The following is a 19590-nucleotide window of genomic DNA, read 5'->3' on the forward strand; positions in this document are numbered from 1 at the left end:
TTGATGAGCTTTCACATGATGTTTGTTGAGGATGTTAATTCTCCTTTTGCTTTTGGTCTATCGTTTCTGTAGTTCCTCAGATTGTATTACAAATACTATTTCTTATATCCTCTACCTTTTGTTTATTCTGTCTTCATACTACAGATCTTAAGTTGATAATACAATTTAACACAAATTGTTACGTAGATTTATGCATAGATGATTTTAGGATGAGTTGAATTGGATATGTTTTTAATATATTTCAATATATAATTTCTTCTTTTGTCCACATTTCAAATACCAATTTTATTCTTTAAAATATAATTATTTATTAAATTTTTGAAAATTGATCGTTACTTTTACAAGTTTTTTTATAAAATTGTTTATCTCTGTTCTTCTCTTTTTCTCTATCGACAGTTATTATCTCATCTTTTCTTATATATTTCACTTTATTTTTAATAAATATAATTTTTTTATATATTAACTTAATAACATTACATTATCATCACCAACTAACATAATATCAAATATATTTAAAAAAATACATACATATAGGCGCGATAATACATGTGTGTACACCAATATAATTTGTTTTTGTCATAAATTTTGATATATTATTTCGTCTTCAAACTTTAAAAATGAAGAGGCATAATTAGTTTAATCTAATCAAACAATGTGATTTCTTTTTTTATATTAAAAGACGTGTTAAGCTGATGATTGAATCCTAAATCCATTTTACACATGTTTCAGTTCAAATGTTAGCTTAAAATATTATTTAATATATAAAAAGAGATTAACGTTGTTGAATTAAGAATATTATATATATATATATATATATATATATATACATATATATATATATATACATATATATATATATATATATATATATATATATATATATAATTTTAAATCTAAAATTAAAATATATCAAAGTTTAAGATCAAAATAAATTTCAACTTTATTTATAGATTAAAATCATAATTAATCCATTTATAACACGTATATATATATATATATATATAATTTATACTATGATGGATCAAAATAAAGGTTTTTTTTTATTGTATTAAAACTTCATTGAAGTTATTTTCAATTCTTAAAACTCAAACTTTTATAGTATATGGACTTTATTTAATCTACACTATATTAAATGCATTCATTTGTCACTCTACACATATACTATGGAACGAGAATGTGGAATATTTAGCCTTGGCAATGTGTCTTAGTTAAATTCTGAATATAGTTTTTTTTTACGCACATTAATTTTGTTTTTTTTTTCTCATATTTAAAAAGATTGAAGGTAATATTTTATTGTTGTCATGTGATGTGAGAACTCATACACCTAAATATTATAAATGTAAAGTGGTGGTACCTTTGCAAATTACTATTGAAATAAAGGCCACGTACACTGCATATTTAAAAGTAGCATCCATGAAGATTATGCATTGTCATCACACATTGTATTTGAACATGAGTTATAGCTTGTTGGAGAAAGCATGATATGAAATGAAGATTTTAACATTTATATATCAAAGTTTATGTCACATTTAGCAAAATAATTTTCACGTGACTTATGCTCTAAGTCATTTTTGTGATCTATCTTTTCTCTAATTACTTTATTGATAATTGATAGCAACGTCGAAATAAATTGTTTAGCCACCAAACAACCTACCTTTAAAGGAAACAAATTAATGATGTAAGACTTTACAACAAACTATTTATGGGTTAATTTTAATATAAAAAAATGTACCAAAATTTTTTTATTTCTTTTTACAAATTCAAAATCTATAATATGGGAAAAAAAAATACTTACTTAAGATTCGAGTGCTGATAAATTTAGTATTTTAAATTAAGTATTGAACGCTTGTTATTTTATTTTTGAATATTTAAAATTTTTATGTTTATATTTTACAATTAAGCATTTGTTATTGAATTTTGACGTTAATTGAATAACTCTTATTTTATTTGTTACTTTGTTTAACTTTTATTAAAAAAATGTGAGATTACATAATTGATATGGATGATATTGTGATTAATATATAAAATCATTATTTTTATTAAATACATTAATTATAGTGATGATTGACATTTTTTTATAGTAATAAATAATAATGTGAAAATCATAAAAGGATAATGATATCATCATTCAATGTGCGGAAACAAGTGATTAAAATGATACAATGAAATAATAACTACGTCATTCAATTAATAAAAAAATACTTACTTAAAAAATATAAACGTTTTTGGATATTCAATAAGTTAAAAAAAAAAACTAACATGCATTCTACTTTTTATTATATTGGAAGTTAATTAAGTGAAAAATTAAAAAATTACGAATTCACGTCTAAAATACTTTTTCCTAATTATTAACCTCGAAGCCGCCACCTGAAAGGGGTAGTTTCGTCAATTCACAAACTCCAGCGAAAATATTGTACTGACAGAAATTTCTCTTCAAATTCGGTTGGCAAGGAAAAACGCGCAGGTGCAACAAATAATTTAAATTTAAATTTTAAAGTGTTGTAAGAAACAGAAAAGAATTGAATAGGTCGTTCGGGACCAGGAATTAAACCATAAAATAAAAAAAAAGGTTTTAAAAAAAACTCCCTCCTTATTTTTAATCGTTTTAAAAATTTGTGTGATTATTATGCTAAGTAGGGAGTTCGAAAAAGCAAAGCCAAAAAAGCTGTTTCTTTCAAATTCATCTTCTCTTCTTCTCCATACGTTCGTTGCGCCAGGAACCAAACCAAACGCGGCCTTCTGAGGCTCAGACTCTTCCGCGAACACATTGCCATTTCTCTCTTCTTTTTCTTCTTCTCTCAGTCTTTCTGAGTTCTGAATCGCTCAATGCTCAACTATTTCTCTGACATTATCTCTCTTCTGCAAGATCTTCATCTCACTCAGTCTTCTCCCGAAGTTCTCTAAGGTTAGTGGATCCGCTTCACGAAAATCTGAACGAGTTCGTGATTTCGTGCGTGTTTCTGTTTTCACCGTTCTTTGACTCTGTTTCTGTTTCGCGGCACGTACTACGAGGATAACTGAAGAAAATGAGGATTCTTGTTTGAATTTATTTTTTGTCGTCGTCATCTTGAATTTTAGTTTCTAAGTGAGGCATTTCGAGTTAGTTGATGTTTATCTTTTTGTTTTTCAGGTTTTCAGTGTTTATGTTTTTTTTTTTTTACTGTTTCAGATATTTATGTTTGAACTAGAAGTGTATAACATAAGATCTGTTTGTGTGTGGATGTTGTAGTAGTTTAAAAAAGAAAAAAAGAAAAAGAAAGGCAAGATTGAAGGTGGAAGACGTTTTCAACCTTGAGGGAAGTTGATTAAGCTTGGGTCCATTGGATTAGCTGAGTGGGGGCGTGGATGTGTTAGGTTCATGATTTTGAATTTTACAGCTTGGAATGCGGTTGAACGTGTCGATTTGATGAGGACTTTAAAGCCTGGAGCAATGGATTGGGGGAGTGGAGATTAGAGTGTCTATGTGGAGCTAGGGTCCCCTCCATTATGTTATCCTGATTAAGTCATTCATTGGGGGCCTTGTTTAAAGTTTGAAAGGCCCATTGTATGGAAAGTTAGCTTTTTTGTTTTCGAAAAAATGTTACCACTTTTTGCTTTTTCGCAATTTGCAATTGCCGATGGTAACCTTTTTTGTTCATGGCAGAAGTCTATAAGGGAAGATGTCTCAGACATCCAGTGTCCTGCCTGCCTTCCACTCCATCAAGTCATTGCCCTCTGAGTTCAAGTTTGCCAACAATCCAAACCCTCTGCTTGTGGAAAAACATGGAGATGTTAAATTTAGACGCACCAATCCGATTGGACCAAATGGTTTTGAGAATGGTGCACTAGTAGGGGAGGTTTCTAAGGAAGTTCGAGGCCGAGTTGGTGGCATGGATCTTTTTGATGAGGATTCGCCGTATGGTGGAAAAGGTAGATCATTAAAAGACCGACCATCTAATGCAGATGAAGACTCAGCATCCGTTACGTTGCCCCTGCCATCAATTTTGACATCCTCCAGGGAAAACAGGTGGAATGATACAAATTCTTATGGTTCAAAAAAGGTAATGTTGGCCTTGGATTTCTGGTTTCCTCTGCTGCTGTGTTTTGAAATCAGTTTATTATAGTACATGCTACTTACTTATTCAGTTGGACAAATAGCTTGATTTTTCTGGAAGAATGTTAAGGGAATTGATTCATTTTCTTTCAATTTAATATGGATGATTGTGGATATGCTCAGCTGGGAATAGAATGCACTCGTCGTTGCTTTGATAATATGTTTGAAAATTTTCAAACGAAGATAAGAATGTTAAAGGAATTGATTCATTTTCTTACAATTTAATATGGATGACTGTGGATATACTCAGCTGGGAATAGAATGCACTCCTCGTTGCTTTGATAATATGTTTGAAAATTTTCAAACGAAGATAATTTAATATTAAAGGGAATCGGTCCTTTCTTTATTGAGTTTGTTTGATCTCCCATTAATGGATAGTTTAAATTTGTTGCTTCTCTGTCTTACTTTTGAAGCTCATTATTTCAGAAGCTTCAGTCATGGCTTCAACTACCAAATGGGGATTGGGAGCTGGTAAAGATAATAACAACTTCCGGAGCTGAATCTATCATTTCACTGCCTGATGGGAAAGTAAGATAAGCAACATTATTTCTCTAGAGTGTTCGCTTCTTTTTGGTCTGACACTCCACCCCATTATAGGTTTTAAAGGTGAAAGAGGATAATTTGGTGCCAGCTAATCCCGACATTCTTGATGGAGTGGATGACCTCATGCAGCTTAGTTATTTAAATGAACCAGCAGTTTTATTCAACCTTCAATATAGATACAACCAAGATATGATCTATGTAAGCTTATATCTCTTAATTTTCTCTCTTCATTTATTTTCCAAACCATAACATCTTTAAGTGCATAACTATTTAATTCAGACGAAAGCTGGGCCCGTTTTGGTTGCTGTAAATCCCTTTAAGAAAGTTCCTTTGTATGGTAATGACTATATTGAAGCCTACAAGTGTAAGGCAATCGAAAGCCCTCATGTATACGCAATTACCGACACAGCCATCCGAGAAATGATACGAGGTAACTTTTTCCTTATTTTTTTATATTTGGATGAAGTTTCAAAAAGTTAAGCTGTTTCCATTCATTTTGAGCTATAACCTTGTATTGCTTTGCTTACAGATGAAGTGAATCAATCCATAATTATAAGGTCAGTATTTCTTGATTAATTCTATTTTTCCGAGCGACTAGTTATCGAAAACTATTTGGTGTTTATTGCTTCTTTAACAGATGCTTCAATCTAAGTTTTGTTTTCAGTTTCAATTTGTGCATGTATTACTTGAATATTAGTCTTCAGTTTTTCGTTCTCCTCTTACGTTTAAAGATTGTCCAGTGTACAAGGCTCACATGTGGGGCCCTTTATCCATCATTTTGACTAAAGACTTACGTTATTTGTTATTGTCTACACTTTGTTTCTGATGATCTTAGTTAGTATTTTCATTGTATGAGAGTTACTCAGAATATCATTGGATAGAGATAAGTCATTTATTTCATTTGGCATTTGTGATCAAGTGCTGCATCAGGACTTAAAATAAATTTAGGAAAAAAAACTACTAAAAAGGAGTTATTGGTAGAAATATTCAGTATATGAATGATTAACCAATAACAATTCGGCTTGTTGAAGGTCTTCAAAGGATTTGTAGCAACTTTAGTTGTCACATGTTTTTATTTCTTAAGCTGGAAATATTTTTTACCTTTGGTTCATTTTTTCTGTTTAGCTCCCTGAAAAATTTATCTAACCATATGAAATAATATGAAAGTTGCTGTCGTTCTCTAGAAAAATAAAAAACTAAAGAGAAATGCATATTCCATATTGTTCGTTAATTTGGTTTGATATTTATTTTGATATAGACATAACAGTTGTTTGTTTTCTTAAAAATTTCAACTTTCAAGTGTCTAGATGGATGAATTTGTTTTGTCATTTAATTGCTTGCTTTGTGTAATTTTATTTGGTATTAGGTCTCCCTTGTAGCCCTTCATGGTATTCTTTTTTAGTTATTCCATGTCAATCTATCATCCTTGATGCGTTAATATTCATATAAAAGAGGAACTTTAGCTGGGTGAGACTCATATACTTTAAGGATGATCGTCTCATTTTCCATTGATTGGAATAAAAGTTTCTTTTTGTTGCCCAATGTTTTCAGCATAATGTGGTGATCAACCTGGTTTCCTAAACCTCGTGTGCCCTTAGTTGACTTTGACTTAAAACATGTAATAATTCCTTTATCTACCTATTCAGTGGTGAGAGTGGAGCTGGAAAGACCGAGACAGCAAAAATAGCAATGCAATACTTGGCTGCCCTTGGTGGTGGAAGTGGAATAGAGAACGAGATATTAAAGACTAATCCAATACTAGAAGCCTTTGGTAATGGAAAAACATTAAGAAATGACAACTCGAGTCGTTTTGTAAGATTTCCAATTTATTATATTGATTCTTTTGGTTGATTCATTAGGTTTTTGATCTTCTAAAATTTGGTGCTGAAATCTCTTAATTTGATTGAATGTCACAGGGAAAGCTCATTGAGATTCATTTCAGTGAAACTGGAAAAATATCTGGTGCAAATATTCAAACATGTATGTTTACACACTATGTAATTGAAAGTTTGTCTTTTCTTCCTCTTTTAAGTATCTAATTATTATGTTAACATTTGCAACTCTGTATTGAATCGATGTGATGCTTCTCGCTTGGCCCGTTGACCATACCATAAACAGTTTTGCTGGAAAAGGTATTCACTCTTTTGAGCTAGTATTCATTCCAATTCCTCCATTTTATGTTGTTGACCCTTGTTTTATTGTGTGAACAGTCCAGAGTAGTCCAATGCAATGAAGGGGAAAGGTCATATCATATATTTTATCAGCTATGTGCTGGAGCACCCTCATCTCTTAGGGGTAAGTCAATTATTTTAGCTTCTGTATCTGCTAATATATTTGTTACATAGATGGGTTATTGTTACAATTCTTATTTGAGGGTGGCCTAGAAGAGTGTGGAATTTCTCTTTAAATAGCGTCTTTGATGTTTTATTTTATAACTCAGAAAAGCTAAATCTACTAAATGCGGAAGAATATAAATATCTGAGGCAGAGCAATTGTTATTCAATTAGCGGCGTAGATGATGCTGAAGAATTTCGCATAGTCAAGGTATACACATTATTTACTTATATATGTATCGACATTGGTTTATATATGATTTTTTACAGTTTCCATCTTGACTTGTGGTTAAAGTCTGAAAAAATAGCTTGGCATACATGAGTTTTTTTATGCTATTGTCAATTTCCAGGAAGCTCTGGATATTGTCCACATTAGCAAGGAAGATCAGGAGAATGTATTTGCAATGCTTGCTGCAGTATTATGGTTAGGAAACATATCATTTACTGTGGTCGATAATGAAAATCACGTTGAAGCTGTTGAGGATGAGGGTAAGCATTTTCCAGAATCTCTTCTAATTGAATTTAAAGAATAGAATTTTTTGTGCTTGATAGGTTGCAGTTTACAGAGTGCTTAGAAACTTTGCATCGATTTTTCATTAATATAACATTATATTTGCTTAATTGCAGTCTTGTACAAATATAGATAAACAAGATCATATTAAATTTCAATCTTAATACGGATAATAACTTAATTATTTGGTTATGAATAGTATCTACTCTGACGTACCTTTCGAAATCATATTGCGTAGTTGCCCCTATCAAGCTTTTGCAAATGCATTGGTTTTAACATGAATTAGCTGCCACAATTCCAGAACTTCTTTTTGAATAGTATGTTCAATATAAAACTTACTGGTTGTCAAATAGCGTCTGTCTGGTGCAAGATTTTGGGTTTGGGGTGTCTCTGAAACTTTTGGCTTCACTCAGTATATTGTAGAGTGGAGCAGTTGGCATTTTACTTTCTTTTTTTTTTTTTTGTGAAAAGACCCTAGTAAAAGAAAATGTGTTTTGAGTTTGTTTGTTGATTTGCTTCAGCGTATAATAACTGTTTACATAGTTTATTATTGATACCTAATTTCTGATGCATATAAGTTTTGACCTTATTTAGATGATATGCATTATATGAAATTAATACCTCAATTAAAAATGAATTCTTTTTCTCGACTTGTTGTAGGTCTGTTCACCGTTGCCAAGTTGATTGGATGTGAAATTGAAGACCTGAAGTTGACTTTTTCAACTCGCAAAATGAAAGTTGGTAATGATAATATTGTCCAGAAGTTGACGCTCTCTCAGGTAAATGACTACAGTGCTAACATTTACCTTTGTCTACAACTATGGTTGGAAAAAGTGCAACTTCTCATCGGGAAGATGTTGGGTATATAGATTTAAATTGAATTTCTCAATCAGCCTATATGCAATTTATTTAGTTTATTATTGCAAGCGAATGTTCAAGATATGTTGGTTGGTGATGAACATATGAATGATTGTTGTTTTTCTTTTCATGTAGGCTATTGATGCGAGAGATGCTTTGGCGAAGTCAATATATGCATGTTTGTTTGATTGGTTGGTTGAGCAAATAAATAAATCCCTTGAGGTTGGCAAGAGACGAACTGGCAGATCAATCAGCATTCTTGATATTTATGGCTTTGAGTCATTCAATGTATGTTATATTATATGACAACCTTTTTATATAATATATCCATTTCACGATCCTTATCCTGTTTAATTTTTGTTTTGCAATGTTTGCTCCGTTCAATGCTGTGGATTTTATGCATGCAGAGGAACAGTTTTGAGCAGTTCTGCATAAATTATGCAAATGAAAGATTACAGCAACATTTCAATCGTCATTTATTCAAGCTGGAACAGGAGGTATGCGCCACATATAAACTGACTGTTACTTGACAATGGATGAAGAAATGGTGCATAGAATTTTATCAGGCAAATGGAAAAATCTCATTCAAATCTGCAAGGCCCCATTAAAATGTGAATATAAAATCCACGACATTTTTATTTTGAACTCTTAGCTCTCATAATTGTTCCCTGATCATTTACACTAATTGAGTCCGCACTCCATACTGATCTAACAGAACCGCACTCTCTGACACAACCTACTAGGCTACTACTATTTCCCTATGGTGGTGGAAAATAGTTGGATATCAATCTTCCCCTAATTACTTAATGGGTTCATGTCAGCAAAGTCCCTCCATATCTCCTTTTTCAGGACCATGTAACTCAACTAAGCTACTACAACTTTTTCCCATTTGTGGTGGTAGAAATAGATGGATACCAATCTAAATTTATTCATATATAGATGTAGTTTTGGAAATCTGATGTTTAAACAAGACCCCATTTAAGTTGATTGCCATAGAATGAAAGTTGAACATACCACATGCCTTCTTATAAAATGAATAAAGAAGCTATGCTGCCTCTTATAATTAAACATTTACTCATGCCTTGTTTACAATTTTGTGCCAGGAATATATCCAAGATGGCATTGATTGGGCTAAAGTGGAATTTGAAGACAACCAAGATTGCCTTAATCTGTTTGAAAAGGTACAGTGTTCCCGTGCCCCACTTTGACCTTTTCTGTGTAATCTTTAGTATATTTATTATCAGAATATAAAGGGAATGGAAATAGGGAAACTTAGCTAATATGCTTCTTGAGTGGGACATATGCAGTGCTTATATGTTCCATGTAATTTTCTGCTGTTAAACTCAATATTTTGGGGGTATCATTTTGTCATAGATGTTCTGTTCTAACTTTGTTGAAAGTGCTGCGTCTTTGTCTTTTTTCTCCTCATAAAACTGAAGCGAAACCGTTGGAATTTTGGAGTGAATTATGTTATTCGGATTTCCTTACTGATATTTAAATTATTTCAATGTTGATCCAAGTCCAACTATTACTGTCATTTGTAGTATTACATGGTTAATTTGAGATGTTTTGTCCTATTTCTCTGACATAAGGCGCTGATATTGTGGTGAATGGTCAGTGAATAAATTTGCGGCTAATATTTTTCTTTTCTCCGATGTGGGAAAAAAGAAATACTAGGTCTAATTAGAAGTTGGAAATTCTATTGTCTTAAACTTAGCTTCTGACATTTGCAGAAACCATTGGGACTACTATCCCTGTTAGACGAAGAGTCAACTTTCCCCAATGGCACAGATTTAACGTTTGCTAACAAGCTTAAGCAGCATTTGAATTCCAATTCATGCTTCAAAGGAGAACGCGAAAAAGCCTTTACTGTGCGTCATTATGCAGGGGAGGTATTAATCTGGTCATTTTCATGCAATATTCTATTGATTCTACCTGTTTATGCAAAGTGCTTGTATGGTCCGTAAGATGAACGTGTCTAAGATTTACATTGTAATGACATCCATTTTGACATTCTGGTGTGGGTTTTATATTGTGCATGGGAGTAAGTTTTATGGCTAGAAAGACACACAATTGCACTATATTTGAATCCACGCATTATTTCCTAACCCTACTACTAACCATAATTTTGAATAACTTTCCTTGTCGATATTTTTGTTCTTCCCACATACTATCATTTTTCTTGATAACAAAAGGTTATTTCCCACTAATTTCAGTTTGCTCATCATACCTGACTAGTATCACTTGTTCTTCCCCAGGTCACTTATGATACATCTGGATTCCTGGAAAAGAACAGGGACCTATTGCACTTAGATTCTATCCAACTTCTATCTTCAAGCAAATGCCATCTTCCTAAGTTATTTGCATCCCATATGCTTACTCAGTCTGAGAAGCCTGTTGTAGGTCCCTTACATAAGTCAGGTGGAGCAGATTCCCAAAAGCTAAGTGTTGCCACAAAATTCAAGGTATGTAATCTTAATTATGACTTTATTGAAAAGCATGTCTTGAAATGTTCTATTACTTTGGTAGAGTAATCTTTTGGCTTTCCTGGCCTAATATGTTTTTAATGCTATTAAATGATTTTCATTCAAAGTACGTCTAAGGCTTGAAAAAGGTCAGCCTCATCTAATATATTAAGGATCCTAACGATAATTATGACTTAGCCTTTAAATTGTTACAAACCATCAAGTCATTTCATATTTTAATATGAATTGGTTTAAGTGATCAAAAGCAGGATCGTACTCATACCGACTCTACTATTGCGGTTTGTAAAAGTGAAAATGGAAGTAGTGAGGTGGAGTTGATTGAAAGCAATGCCATTCATTTTTTATATTATTTTATCAACTCTCTGCCTGACCCATTCCATTCCTACCAAACACACCTTAAATATTCATAGGTTTTTTAAATTGGTTGGGATATTTATCATGCTTCAATTGATTTAGAGGTTATTTCTATTGGTACCCAGGGACAATTGTTCCAATTGATGCAACGTCTAGAGAGTACTACACCACATTTTATACGCTGCATTAAGCCCAATAACCTCCAATCACCTGGATCATATGGGCAAAGCCTTGTCCTTCAGCAGTTGAGATGTTGTGGAGTCCTGGAAGTGGTTCGAATATCAAGATCGGGCTTTCCAACTAGAGTGACTCACCAAAAGTTTGCTAGAAGGTATAGAAAGAAAGAAGCCATGGTGATTAATATGCTTTCAAATTAGCCCCTTTCCCTAGCCCCTTGCTTTTTGCAAGTCTCTAACCTTTCTGTTACTGACTTGGGAGCGGTAAATCAGATATGGTTTTCTTCTCCTTGAAAATGTTGCCTCTCAGGATCCACTTAGTGTCTCAGTTGCTATTCTTCATCAGTTCAACATTTTGCCTGAGATGTTTCAAGTTGGCTACACAAAGCTATTCTTCCGAACAGGGCAGGTAAATAGATGTTTATAAGATTTTTTCCACAAATTGTTCTCATATATAAATTGTTCCGGTGGCAATGAATGTTATTTTATTGACTTTATATAGCACCGGCAATTTTATGGCTTTAACTATTTTGTTAACATAAATTTAAGAATGAATTAGTGAAGGAAGTATTATCATCATTTACTTTTAGAAATTGTGTTCAACATCTAATTTTTACTTAATAAACTTTAGTAATTTTGGATCTGAGTGAAGTAAGGTTTCTACTTGTTCTAATCAGTTCTTTCCTTTATGAATTGTGTTTTTTCTCAGACATGGAAGTATGTACTGCGTGTGATAAAATTGGGCTCATGATATTTACAACCTCATTCTGATACTCTCACCCCACTCTTTGTAATTTTATTGACAGAAATAATTTCCATTACGTATCTTGACTAGATTACTCTATGGAAAGCTTTTTTACTATCTTGTTAAAATACTTGATGGAAACTTTCATTTGTTATTTATTCATTTGTTAGACTAGTCACTTTTTTGTGACACTATCGGTTTTTTTAAATTTAAGATAAGTTATTTATTTCTTTGTCAATTATACCTGTACTTGTCAATAATTTGTTTAATCATCAGAGCTTGACATCAAACTTTATTACCCCTATTTTATGTCTTTGGATTGAGGTACGTGCTTGGAATTGTTTTGGCATGATTTGCCTTTTATTTTGCATGATAAACTGTTCCGTGTATTCAACTCGGTTCTTGTGTTCAGTACACTTTTGCATTATGTATTTAAACTGTTGAAATAGTTTTCATTCCCCAATTCTAATTTTAAATTTTATTTACATTTGTATTGTCTTTAAACCGCTGCCTTGACCGCGATTGCAGATTGGAGTGCTTGAGGATACCAGAAATCGTACTCTGCATGGAATTTTACGTGTGCAAAGTTGCTTCAGGGGTCACCGAGCTCGGTGTTACCGCAAGGAACTTTGGAGAGGAATTACCATTCTCCAATCATGTATTTCTTTTCCTAATCTATTTGTTTCAGCCTTTCACATGCCTTGAGAAGTGTAACTGACGGAGATCCCTTCATGCAGTTATTAGAGGAGAGAAAAGCAGAAAGGAATATGCAAGTTTGCTTCATAGACATAAGGCTGCTGTTATTATACAGAAGCGGATGAAAACAGTGTTTGCAAGGAACAGAATGAAAAGTATTAACGAAGCTGCGGTTGTCATACAATCATGTAAGAGTTTTATGCTCTCAAATGGCATACATATATGTTACTCTTCTTTTCAATTAGTGTTAAAGGTTATTATACAAGTTTTCATTTGTGTAAACGGCTTTTGCAGTTATCCGTGGTTGGTTAGTCAGAAGATGCTCTGGAAGCATAGTATTAACAAAATCTGGAGTCACGAAGGTATTTTCTTTTTCTAAGTTCTTATACTATATTTCAAAAGGGTTGTTGTCATGGATTGGTTGTTAAACTTTCATCTTTGTGACACTTATAATCATGAATCTCTACTACAGACTAATGAGTCAGATGAAGTTGTTGTAAAGTCGTCTTTCCTCGCTGAACTACAGCGCCGGGTGCTTAAGGCAGAAGCTGCCCTGAGAGAGAAGGAAGAGGAAAATGACATTCTTCACCAACGCCTTCAACAGTATGAGAACAGGTGGTCTGAATACGAGTTAAAGATGAAGTCCATGGAAGAAGTATGGCAGAAGCAAATGAGATCCCTACAATCTAGTCTCTCTATTGCAAAGAAGAGCCTTGCTCTGGATGAATCTGAAAGAAATTCAGATGCTTCTGTTAACGCAAGTGACGAGAGAGATTTCAGCTGGGATGTAGGAACCAATCACCGTCGTCAAGAAAGCAACGGGGCAAGATCAATGAGTGCTGGATTGAGTGTTATAAGTCGTTTGGCTGAAGAATTTGAGCAGAGGAGTCAAGTATTTGGTGACGATGCCAAGTTCTTGGTAGAGGTAAAATCTGGTCAAGTTGAAGCAAGTTTGAACCCAGATAGAGAACTTAGAAGGTTAAAACAGATGTTTGAAGCTTGGAAAAAGGATTATGGTGCAAGACTACGTGAAACAAAGGTAATTTTACATAAACTTGGAAGTGAAGATGGATCAATTGAGAAAGTGAAGAAAAGTTGGTGGGGAAGAAGGAATAGTACCAGAATAAGTTGATTTATTTATTTATTTTTTCTGATGGGGGTTTGGGTTTGGTCTATGCACTGTTTGAAGGGCATTGCATTGCCAACTATATATCCGATAATGAGGAAAAATACAATAGGAAATATAAGATAGGAGTAGCACAATGAATTACTGGTTACTGTAATTAGGTTAGCTGTTGCTAGCCGTTTTTATTTATGAGAAATTTCTGCACTCAATACGACCCTTGTGATTCATGCTTTGTGAATTGCATGTAGAAAAAATAGCTGCACGGGCTATGGATATTTCTAAATTAAGTCAGATTTAATTACAATACTGACAATTGAAGAAAAAAAATTGTGGTAAATAAAAAGTTTATTATGAGTAGCATAAATAAAAGATCCGGGTCAAATAGTTGAGATCAATAGTTACAACATTTAATATATCATGTATTTGGAAAAATACTAATTTAATAATCATAGTGTCTTCTGCAAATATATTTTGAGCTGTTAGGACGATCAGTCATCACGAGTCTGGGAGAAATTGAAGACCGAAATGACTTCAAGGTATTAGAAATGTTCGACTGGGTAGAAACAAAAGTTGTAAAAATAAATTATTTGAATTATGCGATATTATTTAAAAGTTGTAAAAATAAATTATTTGAATTATACGATATTATTTATTTATTTGATATGAAATGATATGCTAAAATTAAATTCAGAAAAACATAATGGTGTGATTTATCTGAAAACTATGTATGCTTTTCAATTTAATACAGCATGTAAAAATTTATATTTTAAAATTTAATATAATTTTAAAATGAACTTAAATCAATTTAGGAAATGATATTTTTTATGAATTATCAATAAAATAAGATGAAGTGGAGTTAATCTAAGTTGACGATTTTAAAAGATAATATATCTATAACTATATATAAAGAGATTTTCTATTTTTTTCATATTTCATAAATTCAATTTTGTCCTTTAGTGTGTAATTATTTATTAAATTTTTAAAAATTAACGATTACTCTTATAAATTTTTATAAAATTATTTCCTTATCTTTTTTTTCTTTTTTCTATTCATCAACAATTATTTTTTTATATTTTCTTCATACATTTTACTTTATATTTTATAAATATAATTTTATTTTATTTATTAATTTAATAACATTACAATATTATCCATTACTAATATAATATCATACATATTTTAAAAAAATTATATACACATACGCGCCTAATATAATATCATACATATTTTAAAAAAATTATATACACATACGCGCCTGTATTTAATCTGTAACTAAAAATTAATTAAAATAGTTTTCAACAGTCACAATTTGTAAATTCGAAAACTAAAATATATATATTTTCTTGTATAAGGTTTTCGAAAATGTACATGAATACAATCCAATTCATATAATAGGTAACCATTTTCTTTTGTTTTTTATTTCTGGAAAAATTGGAATATGTAAATAAATAAACATGATATTGTTTTGTGAAGAAGAAATTCGGGTCGTAATACGAGCCAAGTTCCCGACCCGACCCATTTGTCCTCATAGCCCATTATCTCTTCCCACTTAACAAACAACCACCGACGGTGCTGGCAGTGGAAGAACGCAATGTTGGGTGGTAGCGTCTCTCGTGCTATTTCCCACCATTTTCGAGACTGCGACCTCCATTTTCACTTCACACTCACTTACTGTACTTTTCAAACTTTCCACCTTTCGTCCCCACGGCCCCTCAAACCTTGTTGGCCGGACACCGCCATTACTCACAAGCACACCAGAGTGCCGTCAAATTTCCGATGTTTTGGCACCCCCTCAAAGCCCCCTGGAGAAATTCCTCTCCTTTTCGATTGTTTCAGGTTCAATTCTTCATTATATCAAATCGGTTTTGTTTTCTTCCTTCTTGGTACTTGGTATTTTGATGGAAATTTTACTTGGTTCATCTCTAAAGATAATAATAATAACAATAATAATAATAACGGTGTATTTTTCAAAGGTTGGTAGTTTTGGCGTTAAACTTAAATGTTTTTGTTATAAATTATAAAATTCGTAGGGTATTCAGTTAGCATTCTAGGTTGTCCCTTTGATTTACCCCAAATTTAAACGTTAGAAGTTCTTTTTTCTATCTACATGTCGGAGAAATCAGTTTCCGGAAGCATGCCTGGTGATAAAATTACTGAGGTTGTGTTTGAATAGACTTCTGAATAAACTAAATAAAAGATAAAATGAATGGAACTTCTTTCATAAGTTAAAGTTAACTTCTTAACTTGTGCTTTTGGAGAAATCAGGTGAAGGAACTTCTATAGAACTATTTGAAATTCAACTCGAGGGGGAGATATAATTCAAATTACTCTTTTTGTTTTTTTCTTCTCTAGATTCTTATTGAGAGATTTTTCCAGTCATACCTGGGTTTCATGCTTTATCATTCATTGAATATTTTTATCTTACACAAGGAGAGAAAGAGGGAGAGAGAGTTTCTAACAGCTTCCTCGTTCCGGGCTGTAAATAATTCAGATGAAAGCTGTTAAAAAATATCCATATGTAAATTATGGAACAACATATAAACCGATATACTGCTTTTTTATGTCTATTAATTTTTATCCTTCTTTAGTCAAGAATCTGATTCCTTTTCTTGTGTGAAGCCAACAAGAAGATGAACGTGAAATTCTCTCTGATGGAACATCTCCTGTGGCAGGTTTTTAATCTCTTCCACCTGATGCCTCTTTGACCTTTTTTCATTTGCATGTCCAACTCTGTAATGTGCAAATTGTGTTCTTAGAATATCCATATTGATTGGAGGTGAATAACATGCTTTTTCCAAAAGGGAAAAGAAAAAAATTGGTTGATGATATTGTAGAATTGGTTCTTTGATTAACCATGTCAATAGTTTCTTATAGTTGTGGAGTATGCCCTTTTGGACTTCTCAGTTCCATTTGCTCAGTATCATATTTCTTCCTTGACGTTGTTCATTTTTTATTCTTTAGGCTATTTATGCTCAATAAGTCATCCTTCTTTTACTATTTTGTGTTTGTAGTTCTCGTCATTTGCTTGCTATAATTAGGTCGACTTGAGTTGTGTAGAGAGAAATAGTGAAGAACATGCAGAAAACAAAGTTTTCATTTTGGAAGTTGGCATATATGTTTATGTACTATTATTGATTCTCAATCATTAACAGGTGGAATTGTAGCATTGGGAAAGTTTGATGCTCTGCACATAGGTCATCGTGAACTCGCAATTCAAGCATCAAAGGCTGGACCTCCATTTCTTTTATCATTTGTTGGCATGGATAAAGTACTTGGTTGGGAGCCTAGGTATGACATAACATGTTGATATTAAGACAATTTAAAGTTTTACTTTATTTGTTTATTTGGGTGCAAAATGTGCTTGACACTTGCATTCATATATTGTAATCTTATACTTTTGGCTAGTTGATTAAAGAATGATTTGTATTAAATTTACAAGTATAGGAAAGTTTCCTGTATGGATTTAAATTTAGCATTGGCACAAAGGTAAGGTTGTCACCTTAGGACCCAGAGGTCACTGTTTGAATCCTGAAAACAACCTATCCACTTACAGGGGTAAAATTGTGTACATCTACCCTCCCAAGACCCCATTTAATGAGGGGTACTGTGCCCTTGATGACCCTTCAAACAATCCTTGTCACAATGTTAAGGTTCATACCCTGTGACTTGGAGGTCACAGGTTCAGTCCTGGAAAAAGTCTATTCAATTGTGGGGGTAGGTAGGACTGTGTACATCTTATCCAACCGCACTAGGTGGGAGCTTCATGAGCAATGATACCCGTTGGCGTTACCTCTAATGCATAAGCTGTTAGGAAATGGAATCAATGCTCATGCTTTACTGAACTCATGTCAGCGTACCTCATTTTATTGTTGCATACGAATCATAGATTGGAATAACACACAGATCATGAACAGACATAGTATTAAAGTGATTTGTGAGCCTTCCTTTGTTATTTTGGGTGTCAGATTAATAATCATTCTGCTTTTCATCTGTTTGAATAATGAATGATAGAAAAATGACTGCAAACTGGGATGAAGCCGGATATTGAGCTATGCCTGGTGCTATGGCATTGGCATTTTACTGTTGCCATTCATGAAACTGGTTATATCTTTAGTCGAAATGGGGTTTTCAACACACTGGGTAGAGAGACTTGGAAATGAATATAGCATTTGCAATTCCCTTTAAGGAAGACAATCATGATTATTATTTAAAAACATTCACAGTATGTTTGTTCTTTATTTTTGAGTTCTTTTTGGTGATTATATGTATGAAGGATGCATTATTTTGCTATGGTGGTCTAAATAATTCTTGGCATAATCTTATTAAATATATAAACTTCTAACTCATGTTTTCCCCAAGCAGGGCTCCTATAGTTGCCAAATGTGACCGGAAGCGAGTTCTTTCTTCTTGGGTTCCTCATTGCTGTAACACAGTCCCAGAAGAGTTTCAGGTTGAATTCTCAAGTGTGCGACATCTCAGTCCACGACAATTTGTTGAAAAGTTATCGCAAGAGCTCAGGGTTCGAGGAGTTGTTGCTGGTAAATAAGTAGCTCCATAATTTACTGTCAACATTTACAAACACCTTTCACATTACTATATCATAATTTACTTGCATCTGCATTTATGACATGACATCAACATTAACGTGGTTTATTCTGTTACCAATGTTTGTTCTACGTTGGCTTCTGGAACTTCTGGTAGGTGAGAACTACCGGTTTGGGTACAAAGCCGCTGGTGATGCATTGGAGTTAGTAAAGCTTTGTGAAGAGTATGGAATGGAAGCTTACATAATCAAATCTGTGATGGACAAGAATCGTTGCTCTGCAGACATGAACTCTGTCACTAACTCGAAAGAGAAGGGACAGGTGTCGTCCACACGTGTTCGGGAAGCCCTTTCTGTCGGGGACGTGAGGTATGTGTCAGAGCTTTTGGGTAGGCCACACCGTCTCATATTAATGGCCACTGACCAAGAAAGATTCAGTTGTGAGCAGCATAAGATATCTGCTCCTAGATCATGCACATTGAATCTAGCACCAAAGGAAGGTTTGTATGAGAAGTGTTCACTTTTGCTTGATCAGGAAAATGTTGTGCAGTGTAGAGTAGTTATTGACAGCAAGTTTGTGCATATAGAAACAGATTACGGAGGTCTGAGTGATAATTTTGGTTCTCAAAATTTGCAGTTCTTGCATATTGAATTTGGCGATTCCTGCACCTGATTCAGTTTAGAAATTATTTCTATTCAAATTCACAGTCTTCTGAATTAGAGATGATTTTTATACGTCCCTCAAAGTGCCCAGATGAAACATCCCTCAGTCTTCTGAATTAGAGATATGATTTTTATACATACATAATGTACCTTTCTTCCCTTCTACCAACAAAGTGATTCGGTAAAACTCAATTGATTTTGCTCAATCTCTTATTTGAGGAAATTAAGAGTTAATTTTAGAGATTAGTCTGACAGATAACTATTATGTTGCTATACTCTTTCAAATTAGTTGCGCATGAAATTTGGATTTTTTATTGGATTTTTTTTAGTGTTATTTTTTTACTGTATCTCCATAATACATTGATTATCATTAATTTTAACATTTTAAAATATATTAAAAAAATATTTAAAATATTAACATAATGTAGTTTTAATATTTAACAAATAACAGAAAAAAAATCAA

The 19590-nt window shown here is 32.8% G+C and overlaps 2 protein-coding genes across 6 annotated transcripts; both read left to right on the top strand.

Moving 5' to 3' along the window:
• Window positions 1-2651: 2651 nt before the first annotated feature.
• LOC114191003 (myosin-1-like) lies at window positions 2652-14130 on the top strand. 5 transcript variants are annotated; one of them, XM_028080119.2, is made up of 25 exons: window positions 2655-2905; window positions 3230-3544; window positions 3644-4040; window positions 4520-4621; window positions 4691-4834; window positions 4916-5066; window positions 5166-5193; window positions 6283-6448; window positions 6553-6616; window positions 6755-6768; window positions 6847-6931; window positions 7077-7180; window positions 7320-7458; window positions 8141-8259; window positions 8474-8626; window positions 8746-8835; window positions 9442-9519; window positions 10072-10230; window positions 10597-10803; window positions 11304-11509; window positions 11628-11763; window positions 12628-12757; window positions 12837-12983; window positions 13090-13157; window positions 13268-14130. In XM_028080119.2, the coding sequence occupies exons 3-25, from the start codon at window positions 3660-3662 to the stop codon at window positions 13925-13927; spliced, it is 3531 nt and encodes a 1176-aa protein (XP_027935920.2). In that variant the 5' UTR covers window positions 2655-2905; window positions 3230-3544; window positions 3644-3659; the 3' UTR covers window positions 13928-14130. The 5 variants fall into 5 exon arrangements, with proteins under 5 accessions (XP_027935921.2, XP_027935920.2, XP_027935922.2 ...); XM_028080121.2 differs by having other exon boundaries at window positions 3647-4040; XM_028080122.2 differs by having other exon boundaries at window positions 3233-3544.
• Window positions 14131-15472: 1342 nt separating this feature from the next.
• LOC114191004 (Nucleotidylyl transferase superfamily protein) lies at window positions 15473-19350 on the top strand. The gene is made up of 5 exons (XM_028080123.2): window positions 15473-15757; window positions 16541-16593; window positions 17074-17209; window positions 18284-18459; window positions 18623-19350. The coding sequence occupies exons 1-5, from the start codon at window positions 15513-15515 to the stop codon at window positions 19135-19137; spliced, it is 1125 nt and encodes a 374-aa protein (XP_027935924.2). The 5' UTR covers window positions 15473-15512; the 3' UTR covers window positions 19138-19350.
• Window positions 19351-19590: the final 240 nt, after the last annotated feature.

The sequence above is a fragment of the Vigna unguiculata genome, chromosome 7 (genome assembly GCF_037176805.1).
Source record: "Vigna unguiculata cultivar grain cowpea cultivar isolate G323 ecotype 2 chromosome 7, ASM3717680v1, whole genome shotgun sequence".
NCBI lineage: Eukaryota > Viridiplantae > Streptophyta > Magnoliopsida > Fabales > Fabaceae > Vigna > Vigna unguiculata.